General features: G+C 53.8%; 1 protein-coding gene and 1 long non-coding RNA gene across 3 annotated transcripts; one reads left to right on the forward strand and one right to left on the reverse strand.

Moving 5' to 3' along the window:
• Nucleotides 1–804: 804 nt before the first annotated feature.
• Nucleotides 805–3,325, forward strand: LOC310762137. Its single transcript, XR_014547884.1, has 2 exons — nucleotides 805–1,513; nucleotides 1,555–3,325. It is a non-coding gene; the product is annotated as an uncharacterized lncRNA (long non-coding RNA).
• On the reverse strand, nucleotides 2,643–24,458 carry MELTF (melanotransferrin). Of its 2 annotated transcripts, XM_083612629.1 has the most exons (16): nucleotides 23,134–24,456; nucleotides 20,112–20,266; nucleotides 18,226–18,325; nucleotides 17,505–17,687; nucleotides 16,652–16,808; nucleotides 15,775–15,842; nucleotides 14,910–15,100; nucleotides 14,474–14,654; nucleotides 13,460–13,611; nucleotides 11,523–11,619; nucleotides 10,492–10,686; nucleotides 7,749–7,905; nucleotides 7,260–7,327; nucleotides 6,984–7,171; nucleotides 3,957–4,152; nucleotides 2,643–2,776 (listed from the first exon to the last, which is right to left on the reverse strand). In XM_083612629.1, the coding sequence occupies exons 1-16, from the start codon at nucleotides 23,180–23,182 to the stop codon at nucleotides 2,706–2,708; spliced, it is 2,208 nt and encodes a 735-aa protein (XP_083468755.1). In that variant the 5' UTR covers nucleotides 23,183–24,456; the 3' UTR covers nucleotides 2,643–2,705. The 2 variants fall into 2 exon arrangements, with proteins under 2 accessions (XP_083468755.1, XP_083468754.1); XM_083612628.1 differs by lacking the exon at nucleotides 2,643–2,776 and having other exon boundaries at nucleotides 3,471–4,152; nucleotides 23,134–24,458.
• Between the last annotated feature and the right edge of the window lie 205 nt (nucleotides 24,459–24,663).

Here is a 24,663-nt window from a genome sequence, read left to right on the forward strand (position 1 = left end):
TTTGGCTTTCCTGCCGGCACAGCTGGAGATTCTACCGAAGCTCTGCTCCTGCTCTGGAACACAGAGGGGCTGGACTAGGCCGAGACCCCCACCCTCCCTGCAAAGCGGCGCACGGGGCCGTCCAGCTTAGGAACAGACTGGGGGCCCGGCGGCAGGAGGGTCCTTCGGGTCGGGCCTCCTGCTCGCCCCGGGGAAGCCCCCCAGCAGCGCGGCTCTCCCCGCTCGGCGCTCATTCGGCCGGAGCGAGCGCGACCCCCTCCCGACGCCCGGCCCTCCCCGCCTCCCGCCGGTTGGGCCCCCGCTTTCTCTCCCGGCCACGGCCACCATTCACACGTTCTGGAGAGGGACGCGCATCTCCCGGGAGACGAGCCCAGCCTCCGGGCGCCGCCCTCCCTCCCTCCCTCTCTCTCCTCGGGGGCGGGGCCGGGCCGGGGGCGGGGAGGAGGCTTACCTGGGCGCCAATGGGCGGGCGCCATGCAAATAGCCTGCTCTCCGGGACGCCCGCGGGAGCGCGCCCAGCCGGGAGGTCCCCCAGGGCAGCCGAGAAGAGCGCGCTAGAGCGGCGGCAGAGCTCCGGAAAGCCTAGAGGGGACCGCTCGGTGCTCTGGCCGGGCCACTTCCGGAGGGTCGGGAAAGACGGCGCGGCCTCGGGCGCGGGAGGGGCCAGGCCCCCGTTCCCCTGGCCGCCCCCCTCCGCCAGCGGAGCCGGATTTCCTCGGTGCTTCAGGCCCCGGTGGTCCCCGGGGGCAAGAGTTTCAAATCCAGAATTACAAAGCGCATAAAGCCTGGCCAGTCCCAGGAAGAGGCCAGAGTCCGAGGGAAGGGTTCCAGGCCTCCTCAGAACAAGCTCCGGGCAAGCGGGGATTTCTCTTCTGCCCCCGCAGCAAAGAGGCATCGCTCTCGGCCCAGAATTCACCAGCACGAGGCGGCTTTCCTTGTCCGAGGCTCAGAGAATGCCACCTGCTCCGGTGGTGCTTCAATATTGACACTGTGTTGGGCAGATTACACAATTTGCAAAGCAACAAAGGCCATCCTCTGCCAAGATGGAAAAGTTCCCGCAGAGCAGCTCAGGGAATTGCATGAATGCTGGGGGAAAGTCAGCCATTCCTCAACTGACAGGTGCTGAAATACTGACAGGCACGGGTCTCCTCTCTCAGTAACCCCTAGCCCTACACTCTCACACACACTTGATGTGACATCAGATGATGCCATCTATTTCCTTTGCACTGAATGATGTGTCCAGTGGGGAGGCCAAGCCTTCCATTTCCACCCCTCAAAACATGCTGGAGCACAGGTGCAGTGGAGGCCTGTGCTGATCAGTAGAGAGAAGAAATTGTGATACAGGTGCCGATTCCCACCACACGGAGATGTGGGGTTGTGCAATTAGTGTCTGTGGCAGAAGGACAACCCTCTTTGATCCAGATTATCTGCACCTGCCCCAGCCTGGAGATTATGCTTTATTTCAACCTTTTCAGAGCTGGCTTTTGACAACTAGGGATTGTCGTCATTTCCAGTGGACAACTGCCCAATCGAGGCAGGTCTGGTGAAGCTGAGATGGCTTCATCCAAAGCATTGGGGAGGGTTCTCTGCATGCTTAGTGTTGGCTGGTATATTCTTTCTCAGACTGTTCATCTGCAACCAGGTGAGTTTTCCAGCCCCAGAAACCATGGCAGGTATGGCTGACATCTCATGTTACTAAGGTTTGCTGTTATTGTTGTGGCAAAATCCTGGAAACTGCAGTTACTTAACTTTGTCTCCCTTCCCAATAGCTACTGCAGGCATTTACTAAGAGGTTTTGCCCTTTTGTTGCTTATGGGAGGGCTCTTTGGCGTTGGATTTCTAGGTGCTGCAACATATAGCCAAGATAGGCAGGGCTGGAAAATGCCTTCCTTGCCATCACCTCTGTCTCCTGTTTATTCTGTTTATAGCCTGCTTTTTTATTCATAGCGGGACTCTCAAGGGAGTTAATAAATACAGTAATTGTGTTAGTCTAGTTAGTATAAAAAGATGGACACAGTGACGCTCTTCAAGCAATCAGCAGGCAGAAATGCAGCTCCTTGCCTCCTCCCAGCACACCTGAGCCCAGGGCCATAACTGCAGGCAGACAAGGGGAGGGGAGCCATTTCTCGATCTCTGGATGCAGAGCCAAGTCTCCCAAAAGGGGCTGCAGTCAGACATCACAAGGAAGCCTGGCTAGTCTTGGAGGGGAGGAGACAAGTGCCCCCCCCAGCTCACCTACTCCAAGCTTGTGAGGAGCAAACTGGAAGCTTTTGCTCCTTTTACTTAAGCACAGTTAAGGATGTGGCTATTTTAAAATTTGCTTTGTTGAAACAAGTCTGCTTCATAAGCCATCGCTTGGAGTTAACTTGTTTCAAACACATCTCAGTTATGAATAACCAGTTTGTCAGTTCTGAACGACATGATAATTAACCAAAATGGTAAGCAAAAGCTTCTGAGCCCCCCCCCCCCTCAGGACTGTGCCAGAGAAGGAGAAAGGAAGGCTAGTGCAGGAGCCCTGGAGAGGCCAGGCTTGTTCCCACCACAATGGAAATCGTTTATGGTCTGAGGAAAAAGGAAGGCCCAGCATGCTCCACTTCTTCCAGATGGATCAGGCCAGCTGATTTGATTGGTTTGTTGACTTGGTGGTGGTGGTCCATGTTGCAGCTGCCTTTTGCCTCCTGGCATGTTGGCATTCAGCCAATGGATCACGGACAGCAGAATCCAGCAAGACCAAGACTTGTCATCAGCAGCAGGAGGAAGACATTCACTGACAAAGCTGGAATGTAACATATGGACATAAGGATATTAGAAGGGCCTGCAGGACCAACAACCTGCTCTCACATTGGCCAACTGGAAGCTGGTAGGAAGCCCAGAAGCAGGACCTGCATGTAACAGCACTAGTTGCATTTGGGATTCCCGACAGCTGAGATTCAGAGGCAAACTGCTCCCCACAGTGGAGGTAGAGCAGAGCCATGAGGGCAAGGAGCCACTGACCCTCCAGGAATTTGTCGAATCCTCTTTTAAAGCCATCCAGGTTGGTGGCCATCACTGCCTCCAGTGGGAGGGAGTTCCAGAGTTTAACTAAGCCGTGTGAAGAAGGATTTTCTTTTCTTTCTCCTGAATCTTCCAACACTCAGTTTCATTGGATGTCCACAAGTTTCAGTGTTGGGAGAGAGGGAAAAAGCTTTCCTCTATCTACCTTCCCCATGCCATGCATAAGTTTATAAACTTCCAAGTCAATTGATAAAGTAAGTTGTGGTTTATGGTAAAATTTGTAAAGTTTTTTTCTTTGTGAAAAATTAATTAAAAATATTTTAAAAGCAAACCAACTTCTATGCTACACGGAAGGCGTGAGGATCACTGTGTTCCACAGAACCTTTGAGGCCCAGATATATGCAGGGACAAGATGCCTATCCTCCCCTCGCTCCTTCCCCAGATTGGTGAGGGGGGAGCAGTCTCTTTCCTCTCAGCTCAGTGCTAGGACTGGGATATGGATTGCCCCCTCTCCCCTCACAGCCCAGGATCAGGGATCCCTCCCCTCCAGGGACCCTCAGGAGTAGCCAGACACATTCATTCACAAAAATTCACATAGGCTTTTAAAAGGACATTGTTTCAATGGTGTTTTTGCACCCCAGGCTCCTTTGGGAGAAGGGGTGGGATATAAGTTGAATGAAAGTAATGAAATGGCAGAAATGGCAGAAATGGACAAATCAACTGAACTGATTCAATGGAGAGCAGGGAGGCTGTGACATATTCATGGTGTTGAGAGAGACAGGCCAGTTTTGTCGATTATTGGAATGACAGAAATGGAACTCATATAATAAACTAGTATGCTGGTGTGGGGGGGACCCACACAAAGACACTGGGCATGCTGGATATAGTCCATGGGTCACTTCTCCCTGCTGCAGGGACAGGAGAGGGCAGGGGGGGGAGTCCATGGGGCTCCTCAGACTCACCTGCACCAGAGCACTGGGAAGCCCTCAGGCCCTGCAGGGCCTCCACAAATGGCTCCCCCAGCCAGGAGATGGCCGTCCTCCTCGCCCCAACTGGCACAATGGCAACGGTGGAGTCCCTGAAGATCAAATCTTCCCCTTTGAAGGCTGTAGAGTTGAACATTTGGAATCCATTTTCATTGTGGTCGCCAAAGAAGTCCTGAAAGCCAAGCAGAGGTCCCTGGTTACACCCAGGAGCACCTCTCCTTTTGGAGGGGGGGCTGAGGAGCTGCTGCCTGCCAGAGTTTGCAGAGAGCAGGCAGGGGGGTTCCCAGCACCTTGTGATTCCCAGCACCAGAGCGGGGAGAAGCAAGAAGTTCGCTACACTGGGTTGCCTTGTTTGGCTCACTATTAACTTAATTCCAAAAGGTGAATATGCTTAGAAATTATGCTTCACAACTAGATGGACTAGAAGAAATTGGGGGAGCTCTGACCTTAAGCAAACACTGGCTGATTGCTCTGTCACTGCCATTGTAGTGCTAGGCTTACACCATTTTAAACTGATACTGTTCTAAAAAATACTATGCTGCATTGCTTTAAGTTGCAGTTACAGATAGGTAGCCGTGTTGGTCTGCCATAGTCAAAACAAAAATTTTTTTTCTCCTTCCAGTAGCACCTTAAAGACCAAATAAGTTAGTTCTTGGTATGAGCTTTCGTGTATCTGAAGAAGTGTGCATGCACACGAAAGCTCATACCAAGAACTAACTTAGTTGGTCTTTAAGGTGCTACTGGAAGGGAAAAAGTTTTTTTGCTTTAAGTTGTTTTGTTTTCCTCTAACTTCAAAATACCATTATCTTCTGAGAAGATAACATGCTTTCAGTGAAGCTTTGTACACCAATAAATCGCTTTCTATTATCATCTTGAGTGTGGTTTTTATCACTGGCCGTTTAGGGAACTTTTTAATGTTTGATTTTTTTTCTATTTTTAATCTGTTTGGAGCCACCCAGAGTGGATGGGGAAACCCAGCTGGGTGGGCGGGGCATAAATAAATTCTAATTCTTCTTCTTCCTCCTCCTCCTCCTCCTCCTCCTGAACCTCTACTGGAGGACCCAGTGAAAATTTGTGCGCCAACCAGGAACTGCTCAGGTAAGCAACTAACACTTTTAGTGGGTTACAGGTAGGTAGCCGTGTTGGTCTGCCATAGTCAAAACAAAATAAAAAAAAATTCCTTCCAGTAGCACCTTAGAGACCAACCAAGTGTTACTGGTTTGGCTTTCGTGTGCATGCATACAAAAGCCATACCAATAACAAACTAGTTGGTCTCTAAGGTGCTACTGGAAGGAATTTTTATTTTGTTTCGACTTTTAGTGGGATTCCTTTTTGTGATCTTATCAAGTCTTGTGTTCATTCCTTTTTGTTGTCTGCATTTTAAACTCTTTTGAAATTAATTTCATGTAAAAAAAACCCAGAGAGGTTCAGATCATATTCTTGAGATCATATTTTTGAATGAGACAATTTATACTTTTCAAACATTCCATAAGTGCTGGAAATATAAATGGATAGTTTTGCTAGCGTTTTGCTTTGTAGCATCACAGATGAACCTAATCTGTACTCCTGAATCACAGATTATTCCTCACTCGCCTGGAGGCTCCTGGGCCACCTCCAGACCAAGAATCCTTCCCACTCACAGCCTGCAGTGCTGCTATAAATATTTACCCAAGGAGGAGGCTGAGTCTGCTGGGCTGCCAGGGATGGGTGACACTGCAGTGCTGTGATTCCTTGGATTTTTCCATGAAAGTTTAAACATAACCAGCAACTCCGCTCTACACCTTTCTGCAACAACCTTTGCATTGTTCACCCCCCCCCGCCCCATCATTCATCTGCCCCTTCTCCTCCATTACCGAAACCTTTTCCTGATTTTATTTTATTTTCATTTCATGCTGACGGCACCTAGATGCCCATTTACTATTTCCACGCTTGAAGCTTATAAAAAAAATCTTAGCAAAAGCCAAGCCTGGCTACTGAGAAATGCTGCTGCTCGGCTGTTCCACAATCCTGCTGTGACCATGTTCTAATTTCTTGTTCACTTGCATCCAGAAGTTAAGCACAGACTGGGATGGCCTACCTAGCAGGGATGATGTAGTCTTGGATTTCCTGCACTGCCAGGTGGTTGGACTAGATAACCCTTGAGGTCCCTTCCAACTCTATGGTGCCAAGTGGGGTGGGAGGGGTGGAGAGTTTCCTATGAGGGTACATTGTTGGAAACGGTTGAGAAAGTGCATCAAAACCAAGCCCACAAATCTCAGGAGCAGGAAGTGTGGATGGTAGAAGGGGGCTTCATTTACACCCTGCCTTTTTCTTTGATCCAGACCCACAAGGGGAGTAAGCAGAAACAGAGCAGCTCAACACAGCGACAACAGTAAGGGCTTTAACACTCCGTGTTGGAGCATTTATTTTGCCTCAGAACTTTCCCCACGAAAACCCACTCTTTAGTGCTCGCTCAGAGCAAATGTCAGTTGGGGTTTCCTTTGGATTGCCATTTGCTCCAATTGAGCTTTAAAGAGTGCGGTTGGAGGGGGGAGGCTGTAGAGCAAAAAGGGTGTGTGTGTGTTTGGACACAGAGCATTAAATTGTGGGCCATGCCTGCAAAGAGCGGAGGAAAGGGTGGATAAGCCCCAAGTTCAAATAAACCAGCAGCAGAATAAACTACCTAAACCATGTGAAAACCAAGCAGGGATCCAAGAGCTAGCAGGGACCTCCGCTGTCTGACCTTGCATCCCCACCAGGGGTCAGAGTGCCAAGGGGTGTCAGGGCCCCTCCTGAGAGCACCAGGCTCCTTGCTGCCAGCCTGACCTCTGAGGGCAGAATCACCAGAGCAAATGCAGACAGAAGGAGTGCCCGGCAGTGCTGGATCAGGCCAAGGGGGCCCACCTCCCACTGGCCACCCTGGTGCCCAACAGGAAGCAGTGAGAGAAAAGAGCACCCTCAGGAGGATGGAGATGGCGATGGTGCCCTCTTGTGTTGTCTCTCTTCTAAGCCATAAACCGGTACCTGTGCAATGTTCAGAAGTCCAAAAACAGCCAAAGCATTTGTGTCTGGGTGGACCATGATGGCGTGGGCGGGCACCTGTCCCCAATGACAGTGGGCAAACTGGCTAACTTCTGCACGGGCACCATTTGGGCACAAGAGCTGGAAATCCCCCGAGCGCAGCTGGGAGGCCCAGGAGCCCGTGTTGTTCCCTGGAAGGACAAGAGTGCTCAGAGAGTGGTTTCAAGGAAAGGGAGGGAGGGAGGGAGGGAGCATAAAATACAGGAGTGGGCAACATACCATCTGTGTTTTCAAAGACTGTGGAGTGCTTGACAAAGGCCACATCGCCTTTACCCTCAGCTAAACACCTGCAAAGAACACCAAGAGTTTGACGGCAAGTGGGAAGCAGGTGGCAGAAGGACCTCTAGCAGCAGCAAAGCAAGGCATGCGGACCACCCCCCCCCCCCCCCCGGTGGAATGGCCAGCGGCAGCCAGGAGCTTTGGCTGATGTGAACAACTTCCATGGTTGGTTTTGTGGTTGTGGGCTGAGAGGAACCAAGTACATCCCCCCTTTTTCTGTACTGAAAACACCCTTTCCTGCTGCAATCAGTGCCATCTGACTTGGACAACACATGTGCCGCTCTGTCTCAGGGAATGCCCCATGCTCACGCCCCAAGAGTCTCTCCCCAGAGCCTTCCGGGTGGCAAGCAAGAGGAAAGACCCCCTCCTCTCTCCTGCCAGGCACATGAGGCTCAGGCCAGCTGGCACCCCCCTGCCAGTCCCCGTTACCTGAAAGCTCCAGCGTGGCCATAGTAACGTTCTTGGCTGCTGGCATTGCACTTATATTTGCCACTGAGGTCCCCAATGCAGAGCTCACACAGGCTGTCCAGGTAGCCGTCTCCTGGGGCCCCAGGAACGCAGCTGCCAGAGAAGAAGGTGCTCACCGCTGGAACGAGAGGAGGAGGGCGAAGCCGGGCATGAGCCCATGAGGGTGTGGTTCAGCAAGGCCAGGAGGAGCCCCAAGAACAGCTGGGCACTCGGAACGAGGGACTTGGAAGGGGCCCGGCCCTGCCTGGATGCATGAGGCTTCATCAGGTCCCGGATGAACCAGGATGAGGGTAGAGCTTTGGGCCAAACTCGGACTCACCTGAGAGGCTGGTGGGCCACAGCTCAAGGACAGAGTCCCTGCTAGGCATGCAGAAGGTCCCCGGCGCAACCCCAGGCAGCGCCAGAGAAGACTCCCTGCCTGAGACCAGGAGTGGACTAGATGACCCCAGGGCTCCCTTCCAACTCTACAATTCCACAATGCTGTGAGACTCCAGAGGGCAAGTTCTGTTCAGCACAGGCAAGACTGAGGGGGTGGAGATCACTGGCCTGCTTCAGTATCAGGCGGCTTTAGCGGAACCACCTGCAACATCGGGGCCCAGTACGGGCCACATGTTCTCCTGCAATGATTTTGCAAAGTTTTTTGCAGATAAAATCGCTCAGATTCGGGAAGAAGTAGACTCCACCGTGGGAGCAGGGCCGGGGCGGGAGAGTGCTAGAGTTCTGTCTAGTCAAGTTGAGTGGGATCAATTCCAATCTGTTACCTCCAAGGATGTGGACAGGCTGCTTGGATGAGTGAAGCCAACCACCTGTCTCCTGGATCCTTGCCCATCCTGGCTTATAAAAGCTAGCCGGGAAGGACTGGGCGATGGGCTTCGTGGGGTGGTGAATGCTTCCCTCCGTGAGGGAGCCTTCCCAGACCCGCTGAAAGAGGCGGTTATTAAACCGCTTCTTAAAAAACCATCTTTAGATGCGGCCACGATGGCCAACTATCGCCCAGTCTCAAATCTTCCATTCTTGGGCAAGGTGATTGAGCGAGTGGTTGCCGAACAACTCCAGGCACGCCTGGAAGAAGCGGACCATTTGGATCCCTTCCAGTCGGGATTCAGGCCTCATCATGGGACTGAAACTGCCTTGGTCGCACTGGTTGATGATCTCCGGCGGGCTAGGGACAAAGGTGAGAGCTGTTTCCTAGTTCTGCTGGATCTCTCAGCGGCGTTTGATACCATCGACCATAACATCCTTCTGGACCGTCTTCAGGGGCTGGGAGCTGGAGGCACTGTCATACAGTGGTTCCGCTCCTTCCTCCTGGGCCGTGTTCAGAAAGTGGTGGTGGGGGATGAGTGTTCAGACCCCTGGGCTCTCACTTGTGGGGTGCCTCAGGGTTCTGTCCTCTCCCCCATGCTTTTCAACATTTACATGCAGCCGCTGGGAGAGATCATCAGGAGGTTTGGGCTGGGTGTTCATCAGTATGCGGATGATACCCAGCTCTACCTCTCTTTTAAATCAGAACCAGTGAGGGCGGTGAAGGTCCTGTGTGAGTGTCTGGAAGCGGTTGGAGGATGGATGGCGGCTAACAGATTGAGGTTGAATCCTGACAAGACAGAAGTACTGTTTTTGGGGGACAGGAGGCGGGCAGGTGTGGAGGATTCCCTGGTCCTGAATGGGGTAACTGTGCCCCTGAAGGACCAGGTGCGCAGCCTGGGAGTCATTTTGGACTCACAGCTGTCCATGGAGGCACAGGTCAAATCTGTGTCCAGGGCAGCTGTTTACCAGCTCCATCTGGTACGTAGGCTGAGACCCTATCTGCCTGCAGACTGTCTCACCAGAGTGGTGCATGCTCTGGTTATCTCCCGCTTGGACTACTGCAATGCACTCTATGTGGGGCTACCTTTGAAGGTGACTCGGAAACTACAACTAATCCAGAATGCGGCAGCTAGACTGGTGACTGGGGGCGGCCGCCGAGACCATATAACACCGGTCTTGAAAGACCTACATTGGCTCCCAGTACGTTTCCGAGCACAATTCAAAGTGTTGGTGCTGACCTTTAAAGCCCTAAACGGCCTCGGTCCAGTATACCTGAAGGAGCGTCTCCACCCCCATCATTCTGCCCGGACGCTGAGGTCCAGCGCCGAGGGCCTTCTGGCGGTTCCCTCATTGCGAGAAGCAAAGCTACAGGGAACCAGGCAGAGGGCCTTCTCGGTAGTGGCGCCCGCCCTGTGGAACGCCCTTCCAGCAGATGTCAAAGTGATAAACAACTACCTGACATTCAGAAGACATCTTAAGGCAGCCCTGTTCAGGGAAGTTTTTAACGTGTGATATTTTATTGTATTTTTGGTTTTTATGGAAGCCGCCCAGAGTGGCTGGGGAGGCCCAGCCAGATGGGCGGGGTATAAATAATAAATTATTATTATTATTATTATTATTATTATTATTATTATTATTATTCCTCTGTTGGGCCAGAGGGTGCCTCAGCACCTGCCTTACCTGGCCTGGTGGTGGTGGTCCCATGACCCCCTGGGGGGGGGCAGCCACATGCAGGAGCTGGGAGAAAGGCAGGGGGAGAAGGGGGGTCAAGGGCCCCTCCACCCTTTGCTCCCCCTTCTCTCTCTCTCTCCAGCAGAGGTCTGTGTATGCCCTCCATGTCTCCTTTGGCCCCAAAGGGTCAACCCAGAGTCCCAAGCAGCAGCCCCCTCCTGCCCCCTACCTTTGGGGATGTTGCAGTCCTGAGGACGGATGAACCCCTTCTTCAGCAAGCGGCCAATGGGCATCTTCCACCCCGCCATTGTCCCATAACCTGCGTGGCAGGACTTCCTTCCTTGCAGCTCGTAGATGGTGAAGGCGTCATCAGCCACCCGCCTCACAAGGGCCACTGCATAGTAGGTGCTGGTGGTGTCCTCATCTGGGGGGGGGAGCACAAAAGAAACCCTGAGCCCCCTCTGCCCCCTCCTTGAGCTGTTTAAAGGGGGATCTCTAAAAAAGAGCAGCATTTTGGACAAGAGCCTGAAATGAAGGGGTCAGGAAAGACAAGGGGCACCACAGTGGCACAGGGATCATTTCTGTTTACACAGTGGAGGGTCGCCCCCCCCCCGAGACACGCATGCTTCCCTCCTTGGGTCCTCCTTGTTGAATGACTGTTGTCTTAGAGGAAAGAGGAAGAGCTGGGCAAAGACTGGCAGCCAAAGTGCCCCTCCAAGGCATAGTACGAGACTGGCAAGGCAAGCCCCTGCCCCAGTCGGGGTTACAGGTGGGCAACCTGTGCCCCCCCCCCAGCTCTTGAAGGACTCCTTTCTTGTCCTCCCTGGCCAAACCTTCTGGGGCCAGCGTGACCCAGGAGCCTGACATGTTGCCCACAACTGTCCTCAGGGGAGCCCAGCCCCAGCACGAAGGCCGGAAGGCAGCCCTCGGCTTGTGAGCCCCACGGGGCAAGAGAGCAAGGGGGAAAGGAGTGCGGTGGGTCTCCTGTCTCCTTGAAGATCAGCACCTGAGCGCAGTCTGAGCCAGAAATCTGAGGCCTCCAGGCTCTTTGCGTCTTTGCTGCCAATCACCAATTGCCCCACGGACCTTTGTGCTTGGGGGCTCCTCCTGGAGGCCTGGAAAGGTCCTTAGAGAATCCCTTGGTTCAGCTCTGTGGTGCCCAGCTGGGCGGTGTCCACGTTTGTGGGCACTGAGTCGCCAGCCGGCCGGCCACAAAGCAGCTTGCACACAAGAGGCCTTCAGTCCTGCCAGCCTCCTCACCTGCGTAACGCTCGCCAGCAGCTGGCACCAGGCCATATGTCTCCCCAGCCGTGTAAATATCCTCTCCGGCCAGAGACACAACATCAATGTCTCTGTTCTGAAAGGAAATCAAAACATCCTTTTAAGACCCGGCTGAGTCACGTTGGGGGGGGGGGGGAGCGGAGGTGCCTGCCTGCCCCAATGCCTGTCCCCAAATGGCCCCCTTCTGCACTGTCCTGTCTTGCTCACAGGTCACAGAAGGAAATGGATGCAGAGGGGCAGGCTGAGACCCAAAGGGGATGGCCAGCAGGAGGTGGCAAGGAGAAGCCAGTGCAGCCAGCCCTCCTGTGGCCTGGTGGTCTGTTCCCCACCAGATACGTGACACCCATCCTGCCCTGCATGGCTGCCTGATAGCTTTGCTTCGGCTTAGTCCATGCCCAGATGCTCACATCCCTCTGCTTCACTCCATCTCCACTGCCCTTGGGCTAAGGAGGGCTCCCTGAGCGCAAGCCATGAATTCCAGAGTCCCAGTCTGAAATCACATGGCACATGCTGGGAAGAGCTTCAAGAGGGTAAAGAGCCGTTCAGCGGTGGACGGTGGACTTCCTCAGAAGGTGGTGTTTTGAGCAGAGGTTGGATGGCCATCAGTTGTGGATGCTTTGAGCTGAGATTCCTGCACTGAAGGGCGGGGACTAGAGGTCCCTCAGGGGTCCCTACAATTCTAGGATTCTCAGTGCCCAAAGGACCACCTCAGTGCCCATGCAACTCTGCCAGGCTGTGAAGGCAAGACTAGCCAAAGGCTCTTCTCTGGACGCCAATGACCCCCCCCCCAGACCTCCACCCTGGGATTCATTGATGGTGATGCTCTGGGCTTCACCTGCTGTTTTGACCCAACATCTTTTATTGGTTCTGACAGGTGCAGGTTTTGTGATTTTTTTAACGTTGTTATTTGGCTGCTGGTCATTATTCTGAATGAATAAGGCAAAGGGCCAGCATGGCTTCCTTTAGTAGCTCTGGTGCTCCTGGTGAGGTGAGAGGCATTTGCACCTGGAGGGATGTGCTTGGGAGGCTGTGCGTCCAAATGGCGCCAAACCCCCAATGGAAGAGGAGTGGGGAGAAGAAGAAAGGCCCCCACTGCCCCAACTGGCGCCCGGTGCTTCAGGGCCACTGCACTGATTCTGCTGTGTCGAGGCGCCAATTTGGATGTGGAGAACAGGAAGGAGCAGCTGCCAGGAGCTGGCTCCCCCTGCCTGCCCCCCACGGCCAGAACAAACCCTTGGGCTCCCATGGCCAGTTGCCCTGGTCCTGGGGGGGGAGTTAAGCCCCATCCATCACCAAGGGCAGGAAGAGGGGGCCGTTGCAGCTCCCCTGCCCAGCCAGGGCCACAGGGAGGGAAGATTAGAAGGATCCTGGCAGAGGATCCTGGGCAGCTGCCTCCCCTTCCCAGCACTGTCTGCCCTGACTGGCAGACATGGCTCTCCCGGGATTTGGGGCGAGGCCCTCCCACAGCCCCACCTGGAGTTGCCCTCCGGGATGGAAGCTGCATGCAGAGCCCAGAGCTGCTCCCCTTCCCCTTCTGACCATTTCGCAGCCCCCTGCACCCCCACTTCTCCCTCCTGCCTTTTCTCTCCTTGGGGCAGTGCCTCTCTCTTTTATTCCATCTGTCTGTCTCTCCACCCCCCTTTCAGTTGCCCTGAGCTGCTTTGGGAGACAATATTTGCCTGGAAAGCAGAATGAAAATAGAAAAAAGAGATACAATAGAACACTACCACCCCATGCCAGGTATCCTCGTGCAGCCTAGTCAAACAGCCTGCTGCCTGCCTGGCAAGGACCCTGGGATGAGACCCCTCCCCATCTCCCTGATGGCCACCTGAGGTCTGCCCAGGTGCCCCTGGGCCCTGCCAGGAGAGGGCAGCAGCAGCAGCCCCCCGGCTAACCCATCACGCTCGGCACCACACCTGGATGCGCTCCATGCACTGCTCGGGACTCTCTGCCGAAACACACTGCAGCTCCGGCTTCAGCTGCTTCTCCTTGAAGGCCGTGGCCATCTGGCTGCATTTCCAGATCTCCTCTGTAGACAAGACGCACCAGCGCAGGAAGGGAGGCAGCCCTGTAGCCCCAGAAAAAAGAGCGGCTGAGAACATGGCAGGCCCACGGCAGGCCCAGCTCCCAGGCAAGCAAGCGATGGGCCAGCAAATCCCACGCTGAGGGCGGCATGACTGAGATCCTGGGGGTCCTTGTGCAAAGACACTGAGAAGAAACTCAGTGCCTGCCATGGGGGGGAAAAGAACACCAAGCTGCAAGTGCACTCTTCTCAGAAAGGCTGCCATCAGGCAGGTGAGATGTTGTGGGACTCTAACACTCATCAGAAACACCTGGAGGGCCACAGGTTAAGGAGAGCAGAATGTGGGGGGTCAGAGCATCTGGAAACAGATCAAGGCCCTGAAGCACATGGACCTTGGGCGGGAAAGGTTCAGGAAAGCACCACCAAAACGGTCAGGGGATGCCGCCCCTCCCTTACGAGGGAAGATTGCAGTGCTGGGGACTTCTCTTTAAACTAAAAAGTCCCAGAGGCAAGGAAGAGGCAGCGTGATAGAAGTTTATAAAATTCTGCCTGGCATTGAGAAAGTGGAGAGAGAGAAAGTTTCCTCCCTCTCTTCTAACTCTACAACTGGTGGACCCCGCCTGAAGCTGAACATTGGAAGGCAGATGAGAGGAAGCCCTTCTTCACACAGCACAGAATTCCCCTGTGGAACTCCCTCCCACAGGAGGCAGCTCTCACCACGAAGCCTTCTTGACCACAGACACCCAGGCTAGTTTGCCTGCCCTGCCCATTGCTGACCCTCTGCCCAGCCCTTGTGGCTCTTTCTCTCCCACCCAACTCCCAGGGCCTCCCCTCCACCCAGGGGCTGATTCTGAGATAAAGGAGCCACCACTCTTCCCTAGAGAGACAAACCCCAGATGCCCCATACTTGTAGGGTCACAGTCCAGTCCCCGCACGACATGCATGTACTCTTCCCCCAGCCAGGCCTGGTAGGACTGGCCCACAATAGGAACCAGCTCCATGGTGGAGTCTTTGAAGAGAAGATTCTTTCCATCATAGGCTGAAGAGTCAAACATCTGGAAATCAGCACCTTCGGTGTTAAACCTTTGCTGCAACAATGACAGAAAAGGAAGTCCCGGTTAGGAAACTTGGCTCTTCTTAACACCACAATCTCCCCCAAGTCTGCAGTTGAGGGAGAAGAGCCCAGAGAAGCTCAGCATCCCGCCTTCCTCTCCATCTCTGCAGAGCAGGGGACACTGGGAGATGCAGCAGGCCGTGGGGTGGGGTGGGCACCCCTCATCTCCAGTCAGGCCAGCAGCTGAAGCAGAGGCCGGGGAGGGGGCCGGGGAGCCAGAGGGACCCACCTGCCCCTGGTTGAGCAGCTGGAAGATGAGGCTGGCATTCGCGTCCTCCCTGGCCACCACGGCGTGCGCAGGGACACGGGCCAAGTGGCAGGACCTCCACTCCGTCACGGCCGCTCTGCTGCCATCCCGGCAAAGGAGCTGGAAGTCCGTGGCCTGAAGCCCCGGCGGGATCCACGAGGGGGGAGCTTGGCCTGGAAGGCAGAACAGAGCACAGGCAGTGACGAAGAAGAAGAAGAGTTTGGATTTGATATCCCGCCTTTCACTCCTCTGCAGGAGTCTCAAAGCGGCTAACATTCTCCTTTCCCTTCCTCCCCCACAACAAACACTCTGTGAGGTGAGTGGGGCTGAGAGACTTCAGAAAAGTGTGACTGGCCCAAGGTCACCCAGCAGCTGCATGGGGAGGAGCGGAGACGCGAACCCGGTTCCCCAGATTACGTGACTACCGCTCTTAACCACTACACCACACTGGCTCTGACCCACATAGGCCGGGGACAGCTCCCCTTCCTGCAAACCAGGACTCCCATGGGCACCACTGAAAGGGAGACCACAGGGAACTGTGCCAAGCTGAGCAGTTTTGTCACTGTTCTTGCTTCATGCCTTTGCGTTCCATTTATTTCAAAAACTGCCCCAGGAGAACCATTAGCAGAAAGGCCCTTGTGCCTTCCCCAGGTGAGGTTTCCCTTCTCACCTAGAGAAGCAGAGGGAATAACTCCCTCCTGACCCATAAATCCAATGTTGTTGCATGAAGAATTCAACTCCTGGAAAGGGAGTCAGTACCCCCTCTTCGGTCCCTCTCCCATCACCTGCACATGCCTAAATCTTCACCCAAGAGGCCACCGGCTCCCCCTGGCAGAAGCTGACTCACCCTCGGTGGCTTCGGCGACTGTGCTGTGCTTCACAAAGGCCACCTCCCCTGCTCCGTCCACCAGGCACCTGAGGGGAAACCGAGGCACAGTCAAGGCCCCACAATGGCTGCAGAAGCACAGCGTGGTGAGAAGCTTTTGGCCGCTGCTCCCAGAGAAGGCTCCCACTACCAAGAAGGCGCTCTGCCTGGTTCCCTGTAACTTGGCTTCTCGCAATGAGGGAACCGCCAGAAGGCCCTCGGCACTGGACCTCAGCGTCCGGGCAGAAGGATGGGGGTGGAGACGCTCCTCAGGGTTCAAATTTCTTCTTTCAACCTACAGTGGTACCTCGGGTTACATACGCTTCAGGTTACAGACTCCGCTAACCCAGAAATAGTGCTTCAGGTTAAGAACTTTGCTTCAGAATGAGAACAGAAATTGTGCTCTGGAGGCGCAGCAGCAGGAGGAGGCCCTATAAGCTAAAGTGGTGTTTCAGGTTAAGAACAGTTTCAGGTTAAGTACGGACCTCCGGAACGAATTAAGCACTTAACCCGAGGTATCACTGTATTGCGCTATAAACTTTGGTCTACAGCTATTTGCTCTGGTTGGTGGCTGGAATCCTTCCTTTATCCCGCAGGGACCTGTGAGCTCTGCCCAACCAGCTGGGGGACTGAGCAGCCTCACACCTAGATTTTTCCGTAACAACCTGAATGATTGCCACTTTAGCACAGGGTGTTGTAGGGTTTGCTGCCTGCTTCAATTGTAGTGTTGCTGCCTGAAGAAGCAGCATTGATATATTCTGTTACTTTCATGTCATATAATAAGCCAAGCTTTCTTTATTCCTCAGCATTCATAGATTTCCAGGGGAACGGGCCCCACTCTCTTGTCCCCCAAAGGTACCTGAAGGCGCCCATATAGTCGTAATATTCCTCGTTGGGGCTCAGCTCACATTTCCCCCGGCCGGCCCCGTCTCCTCTGCAGAGCTCACAGAGGTTAGCTGGGTAGCCGTTTCCACTGGCTCCAGGGACGCAGCTGGCACTGAAATAGTTGCCCACGGCTGGAAGAGAAGGAGGAGTGAGGGGCTGGACCCACAAGCCAGGCCAGAGCAGCCCCGCTGCCACCCCTGGCCCCAGGGGAGAAAGCAGCTGGAGAAGCAGCCTTGCTGGGCTCCGGTCAAGGCTGGAAGGAGATCTGAACACAAGGAGGGACAGCCCTCCCTCTGGCCAAGAGAGCCCCCTGGCCCAGCTCAAGGGACACACCTGTGCAGCTCACAGCCAGCCAAGGAGCCACAAAGCCCCACATGCACACACAACCCCCGTTTCCCTCTGTGCTGAGCGCAAACCAATGCTGGGGAGTGAGAGTCTTCTTCTGTGTGTGCAACTGAGTACATCAGGACCCAGCATGTTCAGGGCTCTGCAGGTGATGCTGTGCGCCTTCCCCGACCCCGACCCCAACACACACACACAAACTGTGGGGTGGGAAGAGAACCCTCTCTCTCTGGGACTTTTGCAAAGCAAAGCAAGGCTCTGGACTTGGCAATTGCAGAGAACATGGTCAAATTCTGCACACAAAAACCTCCTTTGGCAGGACATGGGCGTGTTTCTATGCCAGCTGCAACTCAACCACAATCCCAGTCCAGAATATTACATAAATGTATGGTCATCTGTGCAACTGATCAGAGGAGCAGTTTGACTCTCTGCAACTCAGAAGCTGGTGGCATGTCCTCAACCAGCCCTTTGCAGGCAGGCCTCACCTGCAGCTACCTCGCAGCCCATCACTGGCATCCGGCCGCTGTCACGAAGAAAGCCAATGGGGACGTTCCAACCGGCTGTCCTGTTGATGCCCGTGTGGCACGACTTGGTCCTCAGCAAGCTGTCGATAGTCAAGCTGGATTTTGCTCTCACAACAGCCACTGCATAGTAGGACGTGCCAACATCTGCACAGGGATAGTGGGAAGGGGGCCTGTCAGTCTGAGGAAGACCTTGCGCCTCCAGGGCCTCAGCACGATGGCACTGTGGATGCCACTGGAACCCTGTCCAGTCAGCATGGGTTTTCATGCACACAGTCACTTGGCTGTTCTGCACATTTGAACCGTGCTCAGTGCTTGACTTGGCCTGCTGGAATCAATTGCTGCTGCAAGTGGGAAGAGCCGTTGCCCAGGTGGGCAGTGAGTGAACTGGATTTGGCTCAGAGAGATCCTGCCTCCCAGTGCTGGCCTTGCTGGACTGAACTGGCCAAGTCACTTTCTCCACTGAGTTCCTCCACACAAAATGAAAATACCAGTGCTTCTCTTTCCACGTGGGCGTTGTGAGGCTGGATGCAAGGAAGATGGCTGTGCATACAGATTATGTGGCACTGATCTTCCCCCCAGCACCCATGTGTTATCAGCAGAAAAGGCATTTGTGGCACACAAGGGGAGCAGCTGCTGGGTCCTGCCTGAACAGAGGGACGGATGCTGGCAACAACTCACTTACCTTGGCCATAGGCTTCTCCCACCACTGGCTTCAGGTTGTATTCCTTCCCAGCCTGATAAATGGTGCCGCCATCCACGGCTGCCACATCCGCCACACTTGCCTGTCAAGGAAACGGGAGGGCATTTTAGGTACCTGCTTGGCAGCCCCTTAGGAGGGAAGGGAGTTGCAGGCTCATGCCAAGAGACCCCTCTGCCCAGCCCAGCCTCCCTCCTTCAAGATTTTGGTAAGCGGGTCGCCATTTCCACCAGGCTTCCTCAAAGCCACCAGCCCCCAAGTTTCCCAGGGGTCTCATTGAAGCCTCTGAAGGTAGTGTGAAGGTAGAGAGAGTGTTAAAAATAAGCTGAGACCACACAGTGGTCATGAAACAAGAAAAGAGTTTACTAAAGTGGAAAAAATATGGATTTTTAAGAAAAAGAGGTGCAGCGTGTTTCCCTTTGGAGACAAATAGCAAAAGAGAACCAATGAAAATGCCCCCCACTTTCCCTGGGCTAAACATTCCCTCAACTCAGCAGGCTCTCTGGGGAATCCTGCTCTCGAGTAGCAACACTTGGTCTGCCAATCCTGCAGCTCACTAAGGTTTTCCTTCTCTCTCATGCGGAGTTCCACCTTGAACTGCCCATCTGCCAGGATGACGACATCTGGATGCAACCCCCCACCCCCGTAATAAGGCTGTCAGTCACAGGCTCAGCCCAGTGGGATACAGAAAGCCAGAGAGCCTCTCAAACAGGAGGCTGACCTTTCCCACATCCACAATGGGGTTTCACCGCCTTGACCTATAATCCCCAAGGAACCACCAAGGAAGGTACGTCACAGGCAGCAAGATATGTCTGCCCATATCTCACCCATCTGCACAACAGCCCTGGCTAGCAAAGTTCAGTTCCTGGCCAGAAGGAGCTGCCCTCCTCCTGGTGGCTGATCCCAGATCCTGCCCACCTCATAGTCATTTAACAACAGGGTGAATGCCACAGGAATGTTTCAGCACAGCCAAGCCACCAGCCTAGCCTGGCCTTGCTGATGCGCCTGAGGGAGGGAAGGAGGTGACCAAGGGGGAGCAGAAGAAACAAGGATTCAAAACATGAGACTGGAGGAAGAAACAGAGGCAAAGGCATCACCCTGTGCTCTGCACACCTGCCTGCCTGGCAATTAAGGGAAGCAGCAGGGAGGAAGAAGCCCGCCGCTTGCCACTTTCTCCTTCACAACGGCTGGGGAAGCCGATCTCCCAACCTCCCTGTCTCTCTGACAGCATCAGCAAAGTGCAGCCCAGCTGGCATCAGGTTGTCGGAAGGGGAAGCGGGGCAGCCGCTGAGTGCTCAGGACACAAGCCCAGCAACACCTCTTGCTGTGGTCCCCAGCAATTCCTAACACATCCATAGGATGGTACTGCCTGAGACGCGGGTGGCGCTATGGTCTAAACCACTGAGCCTCTTGGGCTTGCCGATCGGAAGGTCGGCAGTTCGAATCCCCGTGACGGGGTGAGCTCCCGTTGCTCTGTCCCACCTCCTGCCAACCTAGCAGTTCGAAAGCATGCCAGTGCAAGTAGATAAATAGGTACTGCTGTGGTGGGAAGGTAAATGGCATTTCTGTGTGCTCTGGTTTCCATCATGGTGTCCCGTTGTGCCAGAAGTGGTATAGTTCGGCTGGCCACATGACCTGGAAAGCTGTCTGTGGACAAACACCGGCTCCCTTGGCCTGAAAGTAAGATGAGTGCCACAACCCCGGTCACCTTTGACTGGACTTAACCGTCCAGGGGTCCTTTACCTTTTTACTGCCTGAGAAAGAAGAGACTCTACACCCGAGGGGACAGGCAGGGCCAGAACTTCCATCCAGTCATAGCCAGAAATGTTGCCTCCCCTCCCCAAACCCAGACCCAAGCAAGTTAGACTTACATTGATCATCGATATGCAGTCGCTGGCTGAGACACCTCTCACACAAGTCAGCAGGGGTCGAATGTTGGCCCTGAAGAAGGCTTTGCTCATGTCGCTGCACTTGGCAAGCTCTTTGTCAGAGACTGTGCACCAATTCAGCTGGTCCAAGGCAAAGACTGAAAAGCACACACATGCCAAGTGAGACAGGGAGGAACTGCTGGGGATGAGCATCTGATCAGGGCCTGTTTGTGTCCCTGGGGAGGATCCCAAAGTCCTGTAGGACCTGAGCGAAAGGGCAGTGCTCCAATTATAATAATAATAATAATAATTTTTTACTCCGCCCGTCTTGCTGGGTTTCCCCAGCCACTCTGGGCGGCTTCCAACAGAATATTAAAACAGGATAAAACATCAAACGTTAAAAACTTCCCTAAACAGGGCTGCCCTCCTCTTGCTGTCTTCAGCAGCTGACATCCAATGGCACAAGGCCTCCCACAGGGAAGAGAGAACCCAGCCATCGGGGTCAGAAGCCACGGACAGCCTTCTCCAGGAATGCGCTTCTCTGTCTCGAAGGGTGTCATTTCCACTTGTCCATCTAGCCACGAGGGGCTGTGCTGGGCCTCCCCAGAAGGGATCTTTTATCCCAGACACAGGGACCCCGTGAGACAGCAGCCAAGCAGGGCCTATTGTTCAGCTTGGCCCGTGTCACCTGGGGGCAGAGGGGTGGAGCAGGACCCTCAGGGGCTGTATCCTCTGGAGGGCTTTGCTGCTGCCGCCCAGGGGCACAGACCCACTCCCACCCTTTGCTTCTGAAATGGCTTCCTCAGTCAATTTCATGTGGTGAATATGGGTGGCAATTTACCACCCAAGGTCGCTTGCTAAGCCTCCAACTTTCCTCCTGATGTGGGAAATCCCAGGTGCCATCATGTGAGGTCATATTCAGTTGTCCAGCAAGAGAAAATGACCAGCAACATTTCTTCAGGTTCTCTTGATTATGGTAAAAATGATGATAGGAACTCGGCCAAAGTGGTGTTTGCAGGTCGCTCTGTTTCTGTATCTTTCTGTCCCATCTTTGCAGAGAAGACAAAAGCTGAGGCCACCTGGTCCTTGCACAAATGGACCAAAGCTGAGCAAAGCCAAATCATTTAGTTTCTACATACATAATATCTCCTGGCTTTTTCCCTGGCAAGATTCAAAGTGGCTCATTTCTCCCAACTCAGCATTGTGTGGAGAACTACAGCTCAGACTGCCGCCATATTTCCACAAACAACATTCCCATCAGCAGTATTAAAACTGGGGTCCCAGAGTTGCTGGAGAAGAGCTGGGTGGCCTGGGGCCTTTCTGCCATGGATGGGCAAAGAGGGGACAGACCTTCTTGCCTTTTCCCCTCCTGAAATATCAGTTTTTGCTGCTGCCTTCAGCAGGATGGCTGAACGCATGGCACCTCCTGGTCTCTGTCTATGGCCCAGCAGCCTCAAGTGCTTCTGAAACTCGAAGCTTGTAGCAGAATCTTGTAGTTCAGTACAATTCCCCAAACCTACAATATGCTCTTGTAAGACTCTGCTGAATGAGGGGATGGTCAATACGGGTGGCCTTATGGAGGACTGGAACAGAGAACTGCACACAAGGCAATGGGAATCCACCCTCCTTGGACCTCAGCCTGCATCTTACCCTCCCTAAGCTTGTTTTCCAGGCATCCCGGACGCCAGCTGCCTCTGTCCAAAGTGCATGGCAGCTGCCCAGAGCCATCAGTAGGATCAGCACTAAACGCCCTGCCTGGCCTTGCCCCACAGGCACCCTGCCCCACATTAGCCTGATCCTAGAAACATTTCTGAAGTCTTCAGGGGTCCACGCTGCACCCATTGTACGCCACTGTCCTGGGATTTGCTAGAGGGACAGCGGAGCTGGACCTGCGTGGCTGGTTGGAGGCCAAGTGGCTGACCTGGCAGGACTGAGCAGCTGCCCCAATCACTCTTCTTGGCCAGAGGGCCTCTCTTCCCTGGACACCTAGGGAAGGGCTCCTTTTGTCCAGCAGCATACAGAAAACAAAAGGTCTCAGATCTGGGACTCCTCTTTGGGACGGTTTGCATGAACCGTCCGTGTGGGCTCTGCCAGAATCCACATCCCCTTTGGACGCCTTCTCTCTTCTTCTTCACTCCTTTTTCACTCTTTCCTTTGATTACATGTCTGATCTCCTTAATGGTATTATGAATTCAGCTGCTGCTATTTTGTTTCTTAGCTCTTAGTGTTTGGGTTCATTATATGTATCATTACAAAAATTATTGAAAGATCAACCAACTGTGCATAAAGCAACAAGAACAGGTTCCTGTCAGCGGCTTTGCAGTTGTAGGACTGGCTGGAACTGCAAAGGGCCTGTGGGGGTTTCTGGCCATCTCTGCCCACCCCCACCCCCGGCCTGCCAAGAAAACGGGTGATGTGGGACGACCATTTCCTCATTTCCTGAGAGAGTTGGTTTTAAACGGACAAGCTCCTGGAAGCCAAAGTCTACCCCAAAGCAGGAAGAACAGCAGCCACTGCCCTAGCGGGTCCTTTGCTCTTTGGACAGGCCCCGCTCCGAGACTCCCACGGCTGAGCCAGAAGGGGAAAGTAACGCTCTTGACCCCAACAGGGTGCTCTGCCAAGGAAGAGTGGGATCGGGCCCTTGCTCACGAGAGAGTGCATGAGTTGGTATTCCTATTGGTATCCCTGCCAAATGAACACTTGGGTCATCCTGTTTGGATCTGTGCATCAGCCAGAAGGGCCTGTTCCCTCGCTGGGGTCTGATCCTGCTGGGCCAGAATCTCTGGGGCTGCTCCCTCCCAGCTGCCCTGTCGTGGCTAGGAATTGGGCCATGCTTAAGCTAGAGAGAGGCTGTGGAAACCCCAGGAGTGGCAACCAGCCCTAAAAAGCCACGGGGTGCCTAAACCCACCATGAAAGGGGGGGTTCTTCTGGCCCAGGCCCTTCCCCCCACCTTGAAAATTCCCAAGAAGAAACTTCCTTCTCCATGGAATCTGACCCTCATCAGAGAAGAGAGTTTCAGCCTACCAGCTTGAAAGCAGAGCAGAAGGGCAGAAGGACGGGCGACGCTCTTCATGCTGGAGGAAGGGAGCTCTCTGGAAGCTGCTGCTCAGCCTTCTCTCTTGGATTCCTCCTCTGGAAAAGGAGGCAGGCGATGCCACCCTGCATGTCCCCACCTCCAGGGGGAGGGGGGAAGACTTTGGATCTGGCAAGGTGAATGACTGCCTTCAAGGAACGCCCCCCCCCAACCTGGCAGTCAGGGGACAACAGAGCTTACCATTGCTTCACTACCACCTAGTGGCTTAGCCGATTAAGAGCCCGTGCAAAGGCATATCCTGGAAGCTGCTGCAGCCTAATGGACTAGCAAGGGCAGGAGGGGCTCCTGGGACCCCTGGGCAGCCTCCTCTTCTGCAGCAGATGCAGACAGAAAAGCAGCAGCTACCAACCACCAGATGAGCACTGGGGGTCCCAGATGGAAAGCCAGCCTCTGCTTGGAGGAAATTAAGGCAGGTACAGCAGGTGGGAAAGTGTGCAGAACAAGAGAAGAGGAAGGAAGTTCAACAGATGGTAGCAGGAATCTCCTCTACCACAAGATCCCAGATAGGTGGGGGACCCCCACCCCCCCGCCTCTGCTGCTTAAAAGCCTCCAATGAAGAAGTCCATCACCTTCTGAGACAGAGTCTGCCTCACAGCTGGCACCAGCATGAAGGTCTTTGTGATGCCCAATTCTGTTCCTTGTGGTGTGAACCTGATGGCCCATATCCTGCCCTCTGGGCAAAAGGAAACAAGCCCTTTGGGTGGCTTTCCTGGTGCTCTTAACCATCAGCCCCCCCCCCCAATTCATCATAGGACATTCTTCAGAGGACACTTCTTGCCACACCTTCCAGACTGTTGATACTCTTCTTAAACTTCTGTGTTCAGAATCAATCTAGGTGAGGTCTAATCAAAATGAACAAATGGCACCATATGCCTTCTTACAGTCAGGAGACTACACATCCATTAAAGCAACCTGGAACTGCATCAGACTTTTTTGCTGCTGCATTGCACTGCTGGCTCTACTCCTGGGTTGCTCATGCTGGGTTTGTGAATCTCACTCTTCCCACCTAAAAAGTAGAACTTTGACTTTCATCCTTGCTTTTAGTATTTTACTCTGAATTTGAATTGCTTTTAATTTTGGGTGGTTGGCAACCTTGGGGGTTATTCTGAAAACTGGAATGTGTATGGGATATTCTTAAAAGGTAAATACAATAGCAGCAGTCAGGCTGGCAGGGACAGGATGTGTCCTGGCGAGCGACACATTCTTCAACAGGTTTCGGGTGGGGATGAGACAAGGGGGTTGAGCCAAAAGTGTGTGTGTGTGTGTGTGTGTGTGTGTGTGTGTGTGTGTTACAGAAGGGGGTGCAGATGGAGCTCCTGGGGGGAGCACCAGGCATGAAGGCAACAGGCAGAGAGAGGGGGGGTCAGAGGGCACAGACTGGCTATGCTGGGATACAAGGGCAGGGAGATAAAAGAGTAAGTAGCTCAAAAGTCCTCTGGGCAAGATGTAACTTCTGGACT

Source organism: Podarcis filfolensis (assembly GCF_964270895.1).
Source record: "Podarcis filfolensis genome assembly, chromosome: 5".
NCBI classification, from domain to species: Eukaryota; Metazoa; Chordata; class Lepidosauria; order Squamata; family Lacertidae; genus Podarcis; species Podarcis filfolensis.

Bases quoted from the DNA above. Each gene is read 5' to 3' on its own strand.
- MELTF (XM_083612628.1), bottom strand. From the start codon at position 23,182: ATGAAGAGCGTCGCCCGTCCTTCTGCCCTTCTGCTCTGCTTTCAAGCT. The intron at 11,620-13,459 runs GTGTGGTGCCGA...ATTTCCTTTCAG, and splicing joins AGTGCATGGAGCGCATCCAG to AACAGAGACATTGATGTTGT. The intron at 7,906-10,491 runs GTAGGGGGCAGG...CTCTCGTTCCAG, and splicing joins GGACTGCAACATCCCCAAAG to CGGTGAGCACCTTCTTCTCT.